The sequence below is a fragment of the Populus trichocarpa genome, chromosome 6 (assembly GCF_000002775.5).
Source record: "Populus trichocarpa isolate Nisqually-1 chromosome 6, P.trichocarpa_v4.1, whole genome shotgun sequence".
Taxonomy (NCBI): Eukaryota; Viridiplantae; Streptophyta; class Magnoliopsida; order Malpighiales; family Salicaceae; genus Populus; species Populus trichocarpa.
Genome location: NC_037290.2, coordinates 19,723,453 through 19,738,549, shown reverse-complemented (window position 1 = coordinate 19,738,549; position 15,097 = coordinate 19,723,453). Strand labels below are relative to the sequence as shown.

Here is a 15,097-nt window from a genome sequence, read left to right as displayed (position 1 = left end):
TTGATAATTGAAAAAGTAATTCAAAAAAAATTAAATTTCTAGTTTTTTCATAATTAAGATTTTTAATAAAATTATAATGCAAGTTCATTAACTAAATATTTTTAAAATAATAATTATAGCAAAATGAGATTGTGGTGTAGGATAGCGAATCAGAAAATCTTCAAAGTGAGATTGTGTTAAAAAAATATAGGCACTGATTAAGTATGTGTTTGGGGGAAACGGTGCACCCACTGTTTAATGAATTTTTGAATATTTTTATACCTCAAATTAATTTTATTTTATATTTTTAGATTGTTTTGATATCCTGATATTAAAAATAATTTTTTAAAAATATATATATTTTAATATATTTTTAAACAAAATATATTTTAAAAAACAATATCATTGTGAATCTTTTACTTTAGGTTTGAAAGAAAAAAAAATCTACAAAAGCTTGAAAAAATAAGCCACCGTGATTTTAAATTATACAACCTTTGAGCTGCCGCATATTAAAAAAGAAATCATTTGTATAGTACTTTGTCAATAGACTTAATTTCCCAAAATCTCTGTTGCTAATATGGAAAACTGGAAATTACAAACACCCAGAGAAGCCAAGCATTACATGTCTTGGCACACCCCAAATTACTCTATTAAAGCAAACAAAGTTGCTCTCAAAACCCTAAAAAAAAAAAACACAGAGAGAGAGAGAGAGAGAGCAATGCTTCTAGGAAAGTTCAACATGTATTTCCATTCTGCAACAAGGGCATTGGCCATTGTTTTCTAGCCATGGCACCAAACACTTGGGGTGGTACCTATGTGCACAAGGAAGGTGCACCAAGGTCTCACCAGACTTGAACCGATCAAGGCAGATGGTGCACTCGTCTTGGTCAGCAGCTTTCCAGCTCAATTTGGCCCACTTGTATCTCTTAGACCCACTCCTCTTTGGACCATACACCTCCATTTGCAATTCCCCTGGTACCATTGATCTGCCATCCACACCTCTTAGATTTCCTGTGCTTTTGTGCCTGGATTCAGAAAAATAAAATAAAATTAGAACATAGTACGTAAGCATGAAAGCTGATCCAAGTACTAAATTTGATTTGGCCACTGTGTGCATATTAGCAAGGACCATATGAATTGTGCTGAAGCCATTGTTTTCCTTGTGATTTCTGGTTTCTTCTTTTGCATTCTTAGCCTCTCATCTAATCTTTCCTTTGCTTCTTTTGCCACTCCTCCCAGCTTCTCATCCTCGTATGCCTGATTTAATATGCTTCTTTGCTTTTGCTTCTCAATCCAATTCTATGAAGGAAAAAAAAAATCTCAGCAACAGTTACCAAAAACATAAGAAAGGAAAGGAAAAGATCTGTAGATAGAGAGTAAGATACCAGGGAAGAGATTGAACCATGATGATTTTCATGGCTGCTTGTGTACAAACAAAAAGATGGCCTTCTTGTCCAGCCATGTGCTGGGGCTCCTAGTGAATCTCCACTTCGATGGAACCTCCTCCTTCGAGCACATTCAACACCAGGCAACACACCGGCCATTGCTAAACCACCCCAAGAACTAAATTTCCCTCGGAGAAAAAACAGACTTGTAGTATGTCTGCCTTTTCCAAGCTGCCTGAAATAAGGAAGAAGAAGCAAATATAAAGACTCGTATCCCAAGTAAAAGAAACGGGCAATATGGAAAACCTGGTTTGAATCAAATAAAACAAAGAGAAAACAGTGGTAACTCAGTAAAATGGTAGAAATTGTTTTTAAAGTATTTTTTATGTTGTATTAAAATAATATTTTTATTTTTTAAATTTATTTTTATTATTAATATACTAAAATAATTTAAAAAATTTAAAAAAAAACTAAAACTTTTCAAAACTCTGCACACCTACAATCCTAAACAGTCCTAATCACTCCGATACCACTTGAAGCGGTTCCTCCGAACTTTGAATCAAGGTTCCGTGAAGTGTGCGGCTTACCTTGATTCGGCAAAGCAACTAGCAGCACAACTAGGAGCCGTTGGTAAGACCATTGATGATGATGATGACGACGATTTAATTGCTTATATTGTGAGTGGTTTGAATCATTCATATCACCCCTTTGTCACTTCTCTCTGCACCTTGCCACCCGAGATAAAGCTCTCTCCTTTGAAGACTTCCGAGCCAAAATACCCCACAAAATCCCACCCGCAAACCTTCCGTCCTCCATACTACTTCAAAAAGCATGCACCTAATACCCAATCTTATCCTTCTCCACGACCAAACCATCCTCAGCAAACCTTTCACGGTGGCTGCCTCTCATGGTAATTCCTTCCCTATCTCCTTTTCTTCAAATTTTAATTATGATTTATCTCTCTCTAATATTGGGTTTGATCTCATAATTCTCCTGACTGAACCCTTTATCATCTTCATATGATTTTGCTGTTCCAACATCCAGTTCAAGTCCAGATATTTCTCCATCTCCACCTCACTTCTTAATTACCCGCGCCTTAATTCCTCTTGCCTCTCAGATATCCCATCCTATGACCACTCGGTCTCAAACAGGCCATCTCAAACCCCGCACCTTCCCTGAGTATAAGACATTCTACTCCACAAAACATCCTCTTAAGGCTCTCACCAGTATAAAAATGTCAATTGAACCTCGTTCTTACAAACAAGCCTCATTGCATCCTGAATACTGCACGACTAAGCAAGAAAAATATGATGCTCTGATTGCAAACCGTATGTGGATACTCTCCACTCGATCATTGAATCATAATGTTGTTGATAACAAATAGGTCTACAAGGTTAGACAAACTTCTCATGGTCAGGTTGATTGACTTAAAGCCCGATTAGTGGCTAAAGGTTTTGAACAAGAATGTGGTATGGATTTCACTGAGACATTCAGTCCAGTAATTAAACCTTCCACAATTCGAGTTATTCTTGCTCTTGCTGTTCACTTTGATTGGAATATACGACAATTGGATGTTTCTAATCCTTTCTTGCATGGTGTTTTACAAGAGGAAGTCTATATGAAGCAACCTCAAGGCTTTGTTCATCCAGATTTTCCTATCTATGTGTGCAAGCTTGAGAAGTCCTTGTATGGACTCAAATAAGCCCCACGGGCTAGGTTCATACGCCATCTCAGTCTCTACTTCAGTTTGGATTTATTTCCTCACCGGTGGACTCTTCATTATTTATTTATCATCAAGGAAATATTCACTTGTTCTTTCTCATCTATGCGGATGATATTCTTGTGACAGGCACGCATCCTTCTCTTATTGCTTCTTTTCTTGCCAAGTTGCAACTGGAATTCAAAGTGAAGGATCTTGGTTCATTAAATTATTTTCTTGGCATTCAAGCTCATCGAGACTCTAAGGGCTTACACCTCCGACAATCAAAATACACTGGTGATCTTCTCCATCGCACTAATTAAGATAATTGGTGCCAAGCCTTATCCCTCACCATGCTCCCCGGGACTTAAGCTTTCAGCTCATAATGGTGAACCTCTCTCGGCAGCTCAAATTACGTACTGAGTATCGCCAAACTGTTGGTGCGCTAAAATATTGCACATTGACTCATCCGGATATTGCTTTCTCAGTTAACCAACTTTGCCAACATATCCATTGTCCAAGATCCACTCACTGGTCTGTTGCTAAGCGGGTTCCCTGTTACCTCAAAGGAACAATTGACAATGGCTTATGATATAAAAAAGGATCTCTTACTCTTCAAGCCTATTGCGACTCCGATTGGGCTGGTAATCATGATGATCTTCGTTCAACTACATGTTATGGTGTATTTCTTGGTTCATGTTTACTGTCAAAGACTGCTGAGAAACAAACATCTGTAGCACACTCCAACACTGAGGCGGAGTATCAGGCTCTAGCAATCACCACAGCCGAACTCTATTGGGTTAGAATGCTTCTCAAAGAACTCTGTATACCGCTCCCTATCCCTCCCACAATTTGGTGTGACAACATTGTTGCATTGGCTTTAGCTTCTAATCTTTTATTAGTTTCATGCTAGAACCAAGCATATCGAAGTGGACTGCCATTTTATCCGTTAGAAAGTTCTAAATAAAGATATTACACTCAAGTTTATTTGTTCCCAAGATCATATTGTTGATGTTCTTACAAAAGGATTAAGCACCAGTCGCTTTTTTGAGCTTCGGAACAAGCTGCAAGTATGTCTACCCCCTTCCAGCTTGTAGGGGGGTGTTAGCAAGAGACTCAGTCCACTCTCAACACAGCAGACTTATCGCTAACGCCGGCTCCAACATCTGCAACAACCTTATCCCTTGTCGGCTCCAACATCCTGATTTCCTTTTAAACTTTGCTTCTGCATATCTTGTACTCAATATCTGATGTTTATTTCAAATGTATTCTTGTCATTGTAATTGTATCAACCTGAGCTGTATAAATAAACCAATACACGGAGTGGTTTGGTAAGGAGGCTAGAACCCTTTGTTCGTATCTTATTTCTTTCATATATCGCTTTGCATACCCTCACTTTTGCGCTATGACAAAGACTATTTCTATGTTATATAATTAACAAAAAAAAAAAAAACTAAAAGAAATTAATGGATAAATCATTGTGCCTCCACTTTTTACACATATACATTTGCTTGTTCATATTAATAATAAATGGCTTTTTTTTTGCTTTTCGGTCCTTGATTTTTATTACTGCTTTGATCCTTAAACTCTTTTTTTTTTGTTTTTTTGGTCCTCACAAGTTATGTTGGAACGTTTTATGGATCGGGTGCATTCCGTTTTGCATGCTCTCACATGTGCGCTATAACAAAAATTATTTCTACACTACATAAAGATTGTTGTTACTGAATAAAAATATATGGATTAGTTTTAAAAAAATAAAAAACAAGGATTAAAATTAACTGTATAAATAAAAGGTTGTTTTTTTACATTCTTACTGCTCGAGACACGACTTTCAACATTTTAGTCCTTTTTATTTTATATTTTATATTTTGATTATAAAAATTCATTTCTTTTACATTTGAATCCCTCACAATTAAAAGAGCAAGGAGTAATTTTAAAAACTTAATCTTGATATCAATATATTCAACTTCATAAAAAGAGTTCAATGGAGGTTGTTTATGTCTCTCATAATTTTGAAAAAGTAAATCGAAGTTAAGAAAATTTAGTTTAATTTGATTTTTAGTTTTTAGGCTAATTAAAGTATGTTTTGCCGGGGTTACTGAGGTTCTATGAATTTTTTAAAGGTGTTTTTATATAAAAAATATTGAAAATTAAGTTTTTATTTACCAAAAAATATAAACCTTAATTTTTTTTGTCACTGAAAAAAACTGATATTCATTGCAATGAAACATGTCATCCAGGTGCTGCTGACCTTTTTTTTCTAGGGTCAGATACGCTTAGCCATCTTTTTAGGCTCTTGTATGTTTAGGCTTGATGCTCTTAGTTCTACTCTTATATATATATATATATATATATATATATTAAATAAGGTTTTTGTGGTAATATTAGCAAAATATTTTTGAATCATTATGTATAAAACTATATAGACAATATTTCATAAGAATTATACATGAATGTTTGATGAGAATAAAACATATATTTTTTTATTGTCATTTTTTATATTGTTTCGTCAAATTAATTATTCTTTGATTTTTCTTACAATCACAGAATAATAATCAAAATAACATTAAGTTTTTATTTGAAAACCATGCTTCTAATACAAAAAAAAAAAAAAGTCTTTTTATCTCAAAGTAGAAAAGAAATGAATGAATTATAAAAGGGGAGTTACAACTAAAAAAATACATATTCTTTCTCATGAATTTAAATAATTTGAATATTTATTTTAATTGCTTTAAGCTTTTTATTTTAAATTATTGAAATACTTTTGAGTATTTATTTTTATTATCATAAATAAAATAAAATAATAGCAAGGCATCATCGTGCAGGAAAAAGCTTTTTTACCTTTTTGAGAAACCTGCCTCTTTGTGCTTGCTCTCAGTTTCAGGTGGCAGTCAGGGTTTTTTTTTTTTTTTTTTTTCTGACCAAGAAATAGATCAAGCTTGGGTAATATGGGCTAGATCTGTTGACATGTGACTTCTAAGGCTTCTGCAATTTATAGGCCTACACATACTTTTAGATATTGTAATTTTACGACTCATCACCTCGCAAGATATTATGGAATTCAATAGTTTTTTTTTTTGAACTTTTTTTAATCTAGTTATTGAAATTTTCTTTTTAATTTTGTACTTTTACATTACATTGATTGGAGATTGTGATTGATAATTTATTTTATTCACGTTTCTATCATTGAGTTTGAGAGAAGATAGAGAGGAGTTAAAAAATGATGGAGGAGAGATGACACGGTCAATTGGTTAGATTTCATGAACAAAAAAGTCAAATTTGATGTTTTTTTCTCTTGATAAAAGAAGTGTTATTTAGATGTTTTTGAACTTTCATATTGTTGAAATAAGAAGATCGTGATTGAGACTTTCATCTCACTAAAAAAAAGTAAAGTAAAGCTCAAAGAGGTTATTATTCGATCTAATTTTTATTTTTTTGACTAATTTGATGATGTTTTGGAATTAAAAATAGATTTACATAAATTATAGGATGTTTTTTTGTGTAATTTCAAGCAAAAACAAGTTAGAAATGAAGTTTTTTAGTTTAAAAAAAAACATAGACTTTCTAGCCATCAAAGATGGCTAAAAATTGAAACAAATAATGATATATCATTTGACTAGACAGATAACATGTCATTTATTTTATTAAATAAATTAGAATGAAAGATGCCCTTAAAAAAAAAAAAAAAAAGAGGCAAATGGCACAATCATGGCATTGCAAGTCCAATGACACCTTGGGGAGCCGACTTTAGGTCTGCCACAGCTGATATAAATTTAGAACTTTGATTTAGTATTTGTTTGTATAGTTTGCACTTAGTCCTAATATTTTTGCCTATTTTCCATTCCTTAAGTAAAACTTAATTTGTCCGGTGTGGAATTTGTAATTGGCTTTTAATTACAAATTCCACACTGTTCTGAATTTGATATAAATTTAGAACTTTGTTGGTATAGTTTGCCACTGTTGTGCATGAAACTTTTACGATAAAGGTGTATAAAAATATGGTAATAATTATTTTTTAAAGTGTTTTTTACTTAAAAATAAATTGAAATAATATTTTTTTTAATTTTTAAAATTTATTTTTGATATCAGTATATCAAAATAATTTTAAATTATAAAAATTAAATTTTAAATAAAAAAAATAAATTTTTTATAAATTTTTATCTGAACCTTACTCCTAAAAGAGAGGCTAAAAATCCCCTTCTTGAATTATGGGCTAGCTGTTTCAAAAAAAAAAAAAAAAAAAGGGAGGATCTAGCTGGGCTCTGCTTGCGTCAAATTATGTTAGATTTTTTTTTGTTTGTGGTATAGAAATCAGGGCTTAAGAACCCAAACTGGGCACAGCAATCTACAAAGATTCAAGCTTTCATTGACTTGCGTTAATTTCACTCTTTAACTAGACAAACAAGGACAGAACAATGTGTATTTGTGTTGGGAATATTAAGGTTGCTTCCAGGAATGACACCACAGACAAAGAAAACCAGCAAGGCAACCAAAAATTTGGAGTTTCCAAAACAAGATAACAGGAAAATTAGCTATAGCAAATTATGAAGATACAGAAAATCTATTCCTTGTATACAGAAAATTTGCTATTTTTCCTTTCCTTTCCCGTAGATATGTTTCTTTTTATTGATTATTGGGTTAGACTTGATTCGTCCATGAAAAATAAACATAGTCTAAATATTTAGAAGAATTATTAAAGAAAATAATTGCTTTCTCTACTTATATACAGGAACATAATTCATATAAAGGTATTAGTTTTCAATTGTTGAAAGAATAGTTTTCTCTTTCTCTTTCTCTTTTCTCATCTTGGACTCTCTACATTAACTTGACATGATTTATAAACACGTTCGTATTGTAAAATATCACTTTGATTCTAGTAATTGAAGTGTCACTGAAGTAATTAATCGAAGAACAAGAAAGTGAATTCTCAAGTTACATGTAAGTTTCCTTTCAATTCTACATTGGTATCAGAGCATGGTTTTAAAATGTGTCTTTTATTAGATTTTATGCAATATATCTATTACTATACAAACATTTTTTTCCCTATACATATATACATGTTAGTTCTTTATTTGTATCGATGACTGCACCATGTATTATTTAAAAGAGAGATTCTAAAAACATTTGTCAAATTTGCATTTATGAAGACAAAGATATTGATTTTTGACTATATTGATTGTATCATAAATTTTTTTGTTTCTTTTTTTAAAAAAAGGATTGTGATGGCATTTGGCATTATTTAACATAAATGTCTTTTATTATTATTTTGAATTCATTAATTTGAGATAATTAATTAAATTTTTAGAATTAATTAATCTAATAATTATGCATGACACCTCCTACCAAAATGTTCAAATAATTTATCTGAAGATGTGTGTCTTCTAAACTCTACAGTCACACTAGTCTGAAGAGGTATGCCTTTAAACTCTATAGACACATTGGTCTAAAGAGGTGTGCCTCTAAACTTTATAAACACATTGATCTAAAAGGGTGTTATTTTATTTATAAATACTAGTTTGATGCAGATAAAAAAAAATATAAATATAACAAACAAAACAGAACTCTTTATTTATATTTATCAGAAACAAAACAGAACTCTTCTCTCCCTAATTTTTCTCTACAACCTCTTTATTTATATTTATCAGAAACAAAACAGAACTTCCTAATAAACTTATAGAAGTTGTTGTTTATAAATTTAAGACTTTATAGTATCCGAAAGGTATATTGTTTTAACCCTACAACAAATATAATGGGGACAATTAATATCTTAAAGATAGTCATCTTCACGCCTCAAAGCCTATTTATTATACCCTTGATTATTATATTTATATGCTTTTGGAATATTTTTTGCTGTAGTGGATAGGTAACAACAAAGTAATCATTTATTAGGTTATACCATTAATCTTGTTCATAAAATTCAAAAGCACATTGATTATATATATCATTGGATGAGTAGACTGGCTATGAGTGGTGTTTATGAATTCTATATGGAACATCAAATGTTAACAGTTCTCAATTCTCTGCTTGAGAAATAGATGTCGGTGTGACTATCGTAGGAATATAGGTTGGAATCCTTAGATTTCAACAATCTCGCTTATGAAATGCTGCCTGAGAGGGAATGTTAGTATATAAAAAAGGGTATACGACGCAGTAGAATAAGTGCAGGTCATTTGGATGTTGCTACTAAATTCATTTCATGGTTTGAGCATAATGAACTTGGAGGAGATGACTTTGATGAAGTAGATGATGTAATTAGAGACTCTACTTATACCTAAAATATAAAATAATTCTAAAATTTATTGTTTTTAATTTTTTTAATTTTAGTATTTATTTTTTGCTAAGATAATTGGTTGTTTATTTTGAACTGCATATTTTATGTAATTCAAGTTTTAATTACATTATATGCATATATATGAATATATCTACAATTTGATCAGTGGGAGTTGTTAGTTGAAACTAATAACCATAATTTTGCACTCATTTAAAATTTTCAATAATAATTAGACCATACAAATGAAAATTGATTAAGTGTTTAACATTCTTTTCATTTCTATTGTATGTGTTAGATTATTATTTGTTTAATTTAGAATGGTGTGACAATAAATGTCATTTAAATTGTACTAGATACTAATATTTATAATTGGTGTCAATAATGCTTAATATGGTTGTATCTAAAAGTATTATTGATGATTTTGAACCATGGAGACAAACTAAGTTAAAAGAATTATGATAATAAGAAAATTAGTTATAGCAAATTATGAAGATACATAAAATTTATTCCTTGTATAAAGGCAAGAGAATCGTGGGTTCTGTTTGGTATTTTTCCTTTTCTGTAGATCTGTTTCTCTTTGTTGGTTATTGGGTTAGGCTTCATTCGTCCATGAGGGATGAGCCTGATCTAAGTATTTAGAGGAGTTACTAAAGGAAGTATCTGCTTCCTCTACTTATATATATAGAGACATAACCCACATGAAGGTATAAGTTTTCATTTGTTGAAAAAATAGTTCTCTTTCTCTTTTCCCATCTTGGACTCTCTGAATTAACTTGACAAGATTTATAAAGACGTTCGTACTGTGAAATATCACTTTGGTTTTAGTAATTGAAGTGACACTGAAGTAATTGATCTAAAAACAAGAAAATAAATTCCCACATCACATGTAAGTTTCCTTTTAATTCTACACTCTTGTATATATTCAAGACATGTCAGAGTAAATAAACAAGTCAAAATCTCAAATCTTCATCTCTTATATGGTAATAAAGCCTTTCCTCTCTAATGAGATTTCAAGTCACCACCCTACAATGAAAAAACTTGCATATTCATTTTGTTTTTACAAAATACAAAGTGAATTCATTGTTCACAATGTTTTTTTTTTTTTTTATCTCACCCTTCTCGGACCAAATCTAAGGCCAATTTAAGTTAAAATATTAAGGAATGATAAATTTGAAAGATAGAGGATTGAAGTTAGAAAGGTAGGTAAAATGGGTGGCAGTTTCAAAGTTTGTGCAAAAAAATTCACTTTCATCCTTCTACTTTTCCAATGATGCCTTTTCAGTCCCAAAAGATTTATAAAATTCAATTATGTTACAAAACTTTATTTTTATTTTTCAGTTTTTGATTAGACAGAGAAGAAATAAAATGTTGTTGAATTGTGGTGGTAGAGAGAGAAATTTATTGTTGACATCGATTCTGGACACAAAAAAGGTCGACCTTGGTATCACGGGTTTCATTCGATGAGGAGAGTTTAGCTCTGATGTTATTTTGCCTTAAAACAACTTGAAAAAGTAGATCTAACCTTGGGAGATTTTGGATTCCGGGTTAATTTTTTATTTTTGGACCAATTATTTTGGTTATTTTAAGGTGTCAAGGAGTTTATGTGGGTTTCTAGGTTGTTTTGTTGGTGTTTATAGGTCAAAAAAGGAATAAAAATGAATTCTTAGGGTTGAAAAAACTCAACCCTGATTTTTTAGAGACTTAAGAATCACTGAAAACTTGAGATGCAAATGACACATTATTTGCATCATTTATAAAAAAAATTATGGATGAGTGACACGATGTTTGCCTAGCCAAGAAAAAAACGAAATTGAAATGGGCAAGCACGTAAGCTTGCCTTTGCTTTGGGCCTAGGAACCGGTCGATTAAGCTCAAACTCCTGGGCTCCTTTTTTAAATGTTTTCTTTCAAAAAATTTAGCTTCATTTAAATAAAATCAAAATCAAAGAATTTATTTTTTTAAAAATCATACATCAATAATTATTTTTTTTGGATTATGGTGAGATAAATATTTTTTTCGCTTAACATTTTTTTTTAAAATGTATTTTTTATCATAGTCTGATGACCCAAGTTGTGGATTTGACATGTTAATTTAAGTTTTATTTGTTGCTTTTTCTAAAATGATTTTTTATATAAAAAAATTCATACTTCGACAATGAGTTTGTTAGTAACTAGCCTCTGTATTTCTTTATTTGTTTTATATGGAGGGAACTTGTGTTCCTGACTCGGTTCGCGAGTTTGACATTTTTTTCCAGGTTTACTCAAATCATGTTTCTTGAATTTTTTTTTTCAAATTGATTTTTTTTATCTTTTAATATGAAATTAATTGAAATTAAGCTTTCTAATTTCTTTTAACTTATTTTCTATGAGATTATCATATTTTTATAACTCAAGTTGAGAATTGGTTTAGGTCAATCTATTACGTCATCACATCATTTTTTTTTTTTAATATGGCATAAGGTATGTTACAATCTTATTATTTTAAAAATATATTATCTAGTATGAATCAGATTTTAGCGAGGGTAAAAGAACTGGTAGTTTCTATACATTGTGAGACCAAGACAAATCATTTATCCAATTTTTTTCCGTCCATTGACTTGGTCACCGATCACCATTGAATCCCATAATTTCAGGGTACTGATTTATCCAGTTGCAAGACCAAGAAATTAAAAGGTTCAAACAGGCCATGCTTTTCCGGCACTGGTTTGTTAAAACCATAGCATGTACCTAGACCGATCCAGGCTTTGGTAGAGTAGACAGCGAGAGCAACGAATTTATTTGTTTTATATAAATTTAATAAATAGATATATAAAATATAAACCAAATAAACCCTTAATTGCCGGAAGACCCTAAAACAAACTAAAAAGTAAATAAATAATATTTCAATTAATTAAAATAAAATCAAAATTGAATTTTATAATATGCTGATAGAATTAAAGCTCAACTTCAAACGAACGGTTCTCTCTTATCTTGACGAATTAAAAGGTCTATTATATATCATTGAAAAGTTGTGAATGTCTACTTTCAAGTGCATTTAGAATCACATCAAAACTCATTATGTAGTTCTAGTTATGGACAAAACAGTAGTGAAATGTCAAAATTAACATATTTAAATCTTCTTATTTCAATCTATGTCTGGATGCATCCATATGAACCTTTCATGAACATGAATCGAATTAATCAAGACTTGTTTTATATTTTTTGATATCACATTGAAGTTTATCTTATATACCATGTATCTTGAAGAAGTCTATTAATTATTTTCTTAATTTTTTTTTTAAGTTTTGTGAATAGAATTTTTAATGGATTTCTTGATATTAAAATTATAATTATGTTATTTTATGTTTATTTTAGATTTATTAGTTAAATAAATAATAAATAATAAATAATAAATAATAAATAATAAATAAATCATTAAAAAAGATGTTTGTTTGTTGTTAGGATGCACGGTGATGCTGAAGTGTTCTTTCGAAAATCAACCCGTGCATGGACTAAGGAGTAGTCAAGAAATGATAAAAACAGTGGGGTCTCGCATCATTACTGGATTTAAGATGGACCCTACTTAATCCTGTCGGTCCACTTCATGCGTCTCAAAGATTTTGGTGGTTGGAACATCACTTTCTTTCTTTCCTTTTCTTTTAGTCGGAAGTATTTGTTTGTTTTTGTATTTTAAATTAATATTTTTTTAATATTTTTATATTATTTTAATATACTGATATTACAAATATTATTTTAATGTATTTTTAAATAAAAAATATTTCAAATCACAATTGTAATTACAATCCCAAACAGATAAAGTTAAAGTATAATCGCATTCAAAGAAACAAGGTTATTGTTTTTATTTATTAATATTGCTTATATTTGAAATATAAATGGTTGAAAAGTTTGTTCGATGATAGCTTTGAAGAATCCTGTTAGTTTCTTATTATGTATATATGAATTTTTTTATATTAAATATTAAATTAGAGGACAGATTGATTGCTAATTAGAAATTGTGTTGGAGCTGATGGAATTAATTAGAGTTAGTTAGTGTTAAAAGTATTTGAGTTGAAAATTAAGAGTTTGAAAGAAGAAAAAGATGTTAATTAGCTAGGGTTTTAATTTTAACAATTAATTCAAGAAAAAATTTAATTACAGAAATTATTTTTAAGGATAATTACACTTTTTTCATGGAGGAGCCGTTGGGCCTTGGACTGTAAAATAGGGATAGCTCTCCCTCATTTGCATGATAATCAAATATACTAAAATAGTTAGATACTCAAATCCGTTTCATTTAAGAAGTTTCTAGAAATATAATCATATACATATATTTTGTTTCGATATTTAATTAATAGTATCATGGTTTTATCTTTTACTTCCCATAAATAAATATTCCTGAATCAAACACCCATTTAACTCATATTAATTCAGTTTGGTTTGCCAGCAAATTTTGATTTTTTTCCTTACAATTGAACATTAATTTCTTTACCAAATAATAATAATAATAAAAAAAACAGCATGCAACCCAACTTCCATTCACACATTTAAAGTATAAGATTTCTTTTCTTGTAGGAAAAAAAGAAAAAAGGTCCTCTACAATCCACCCCTTCCGGCCTCTCTTCTCGTATAAGTTATAATTTTTTGGATTTTGATATGTTAATGTAAAAAATAAATTTTAAAAAATAAAAATAAATATCATTTTAAACAAAAAAAAATATTTTTAAAAGCAGTAACTACCGTAATATCAAAGCCTCCTTCACTCCTTTCTTTGTCACTTTACAATTTCCACCCAAAAAACTCAGTATTGTACTTGCATGGATGAAACGATCCTCTTTCGCTCTTCTTCCTTTTTTAAAGGAGATGTTTAAGAGTATGATAATAATTATTTTTTAAAATATTTTTTGTTTAGAAATGTATTAAAATAATATAATTTTTTTATTTTTTAAAATTTATTTTTGATATCAGTACATTAAAATAATAAAAAAAACACAAAAAATCTTAAAAAATAAATTTTAACAAACTTCCATTCACACATTTAAAGTATAAGAATTCTTTTCTTGTAGGAATAAAAGAAAAAAGGTCCTCTACAAGCCACCCCTTCCCACCTCTCTTCTCCGTATAAATCATAAGTTTTTGGATTTTAATATATTAATGTTAAAAATAAATTTTTAAAAATAAAAATAAATATTATTTTAAACAAAAAGTATTTTTAAAAGGAGTAATTACCATAATATCAAAGCCTCCTTCACTCCTTTCTTTGTCACTTTACAATTTCCACCAAAAAAAAACTCTAGTATTGTACGAGTATGGATGGAACGATCCTCTCGCGTTCATCTTTTTTTTTTTTTGTTAAAGAAAATGTTTAAGAGTATGATAATAATTGTTTCGCTCATAAAATCATTAAAATAATATATATTTTTTATTTTTTAAAATTTATTTTTTATATCAATACATTAAAATAATAAAAAAACATAAAAAATTTTAAAATTTTTTTTTAACAAACTTCTATTTGAACTGCAAAACAAAACTTAAGATATAAAACACAACAAAATAAGAAAGACCAGTTACACTGAGAAATAAACAATACAACAACACAGTGTTTGTAATTGTATTTATACCATGTTTCTGGAAAATTTTAAATATTGTTTTTATGTTTTTAAATGATTTTAATATTTTAATATTAAAAATAAATTTTAAAAAGTAAAAAATATATTATTTTAATATATATTTTTAAAAAAACATTCTAAAAGACAACTGTACTTGCACCTTCAATCACGACACCAAA

The 15,097-nt window shown here is 29.7% G+C and overlaps 1 protein-coding gene across 2 annotated transcripts; it reads right to left on the bottom strand.

Moving 5' to 3' along the window:
- Nucleotides 1-488: 488 nt before the first annotated feature.
- On the bottom strand, nucleotides 489-1,698 carry LOC7479537 (uncharacterized). Of its 2 annotated transcripts, none has more exons than XM_024604794.2 (3): nucleotides 1,365-1,698; nucleotides 1,088-1,278; nucleotides 489-1,004 (listed from the first exon to the last, which is right to left on the bottom strand). In XM_024604794.2, the coding sequence occupies exons 1-3, from the start codon at nucleotides 1,521-1,523 to the stop codon at nucleotides 704-706; spliced, it is 651 nt and encodes a 216-aa protein (XP_024460562.1). In that variant the 5' UTR covers nucleotides 1,524-1,698; the 3' UTR covers nucleotides 489-703. The 2 variants fall into 2 exon arrangements, with proteins under 2 accessions (XP_024460562.1, XP_024460563.1); XM_024604795.2 differs by having other exon boundaries at nucleotides 1,109-1,278; nucleotides 1,365-1,690.
- Nucleotides 1,699-15,097: the final 13,399 nt, after the last annotated feature.

Excerpts from the sequence above, each read along its gene's own strand:
- LOC7479537 (XM_024604794.2), bottom strand. The coding sequence starts at position 1,523 with ATGGCCGGTGTGTTGCCTGGTGTTGAATGTGCTCGAAGGAGGAGGTTC. Across the intron at positions 1,279-1,364 it reads ATGGTTCAATCTCTTCCCTG|AATTGGATTGAGAAGCAAAA; the intron begins GTATCTTACTCT and ends TTTCCTTCATAG. Across the intron at positions 1,005-1,087 it reads TCCTTGCTAATATGCACACA|GCACAAAAGCACAGGAAATC; the intron begins GTGGCCAAATCA and ends TTCTGAATCCAG.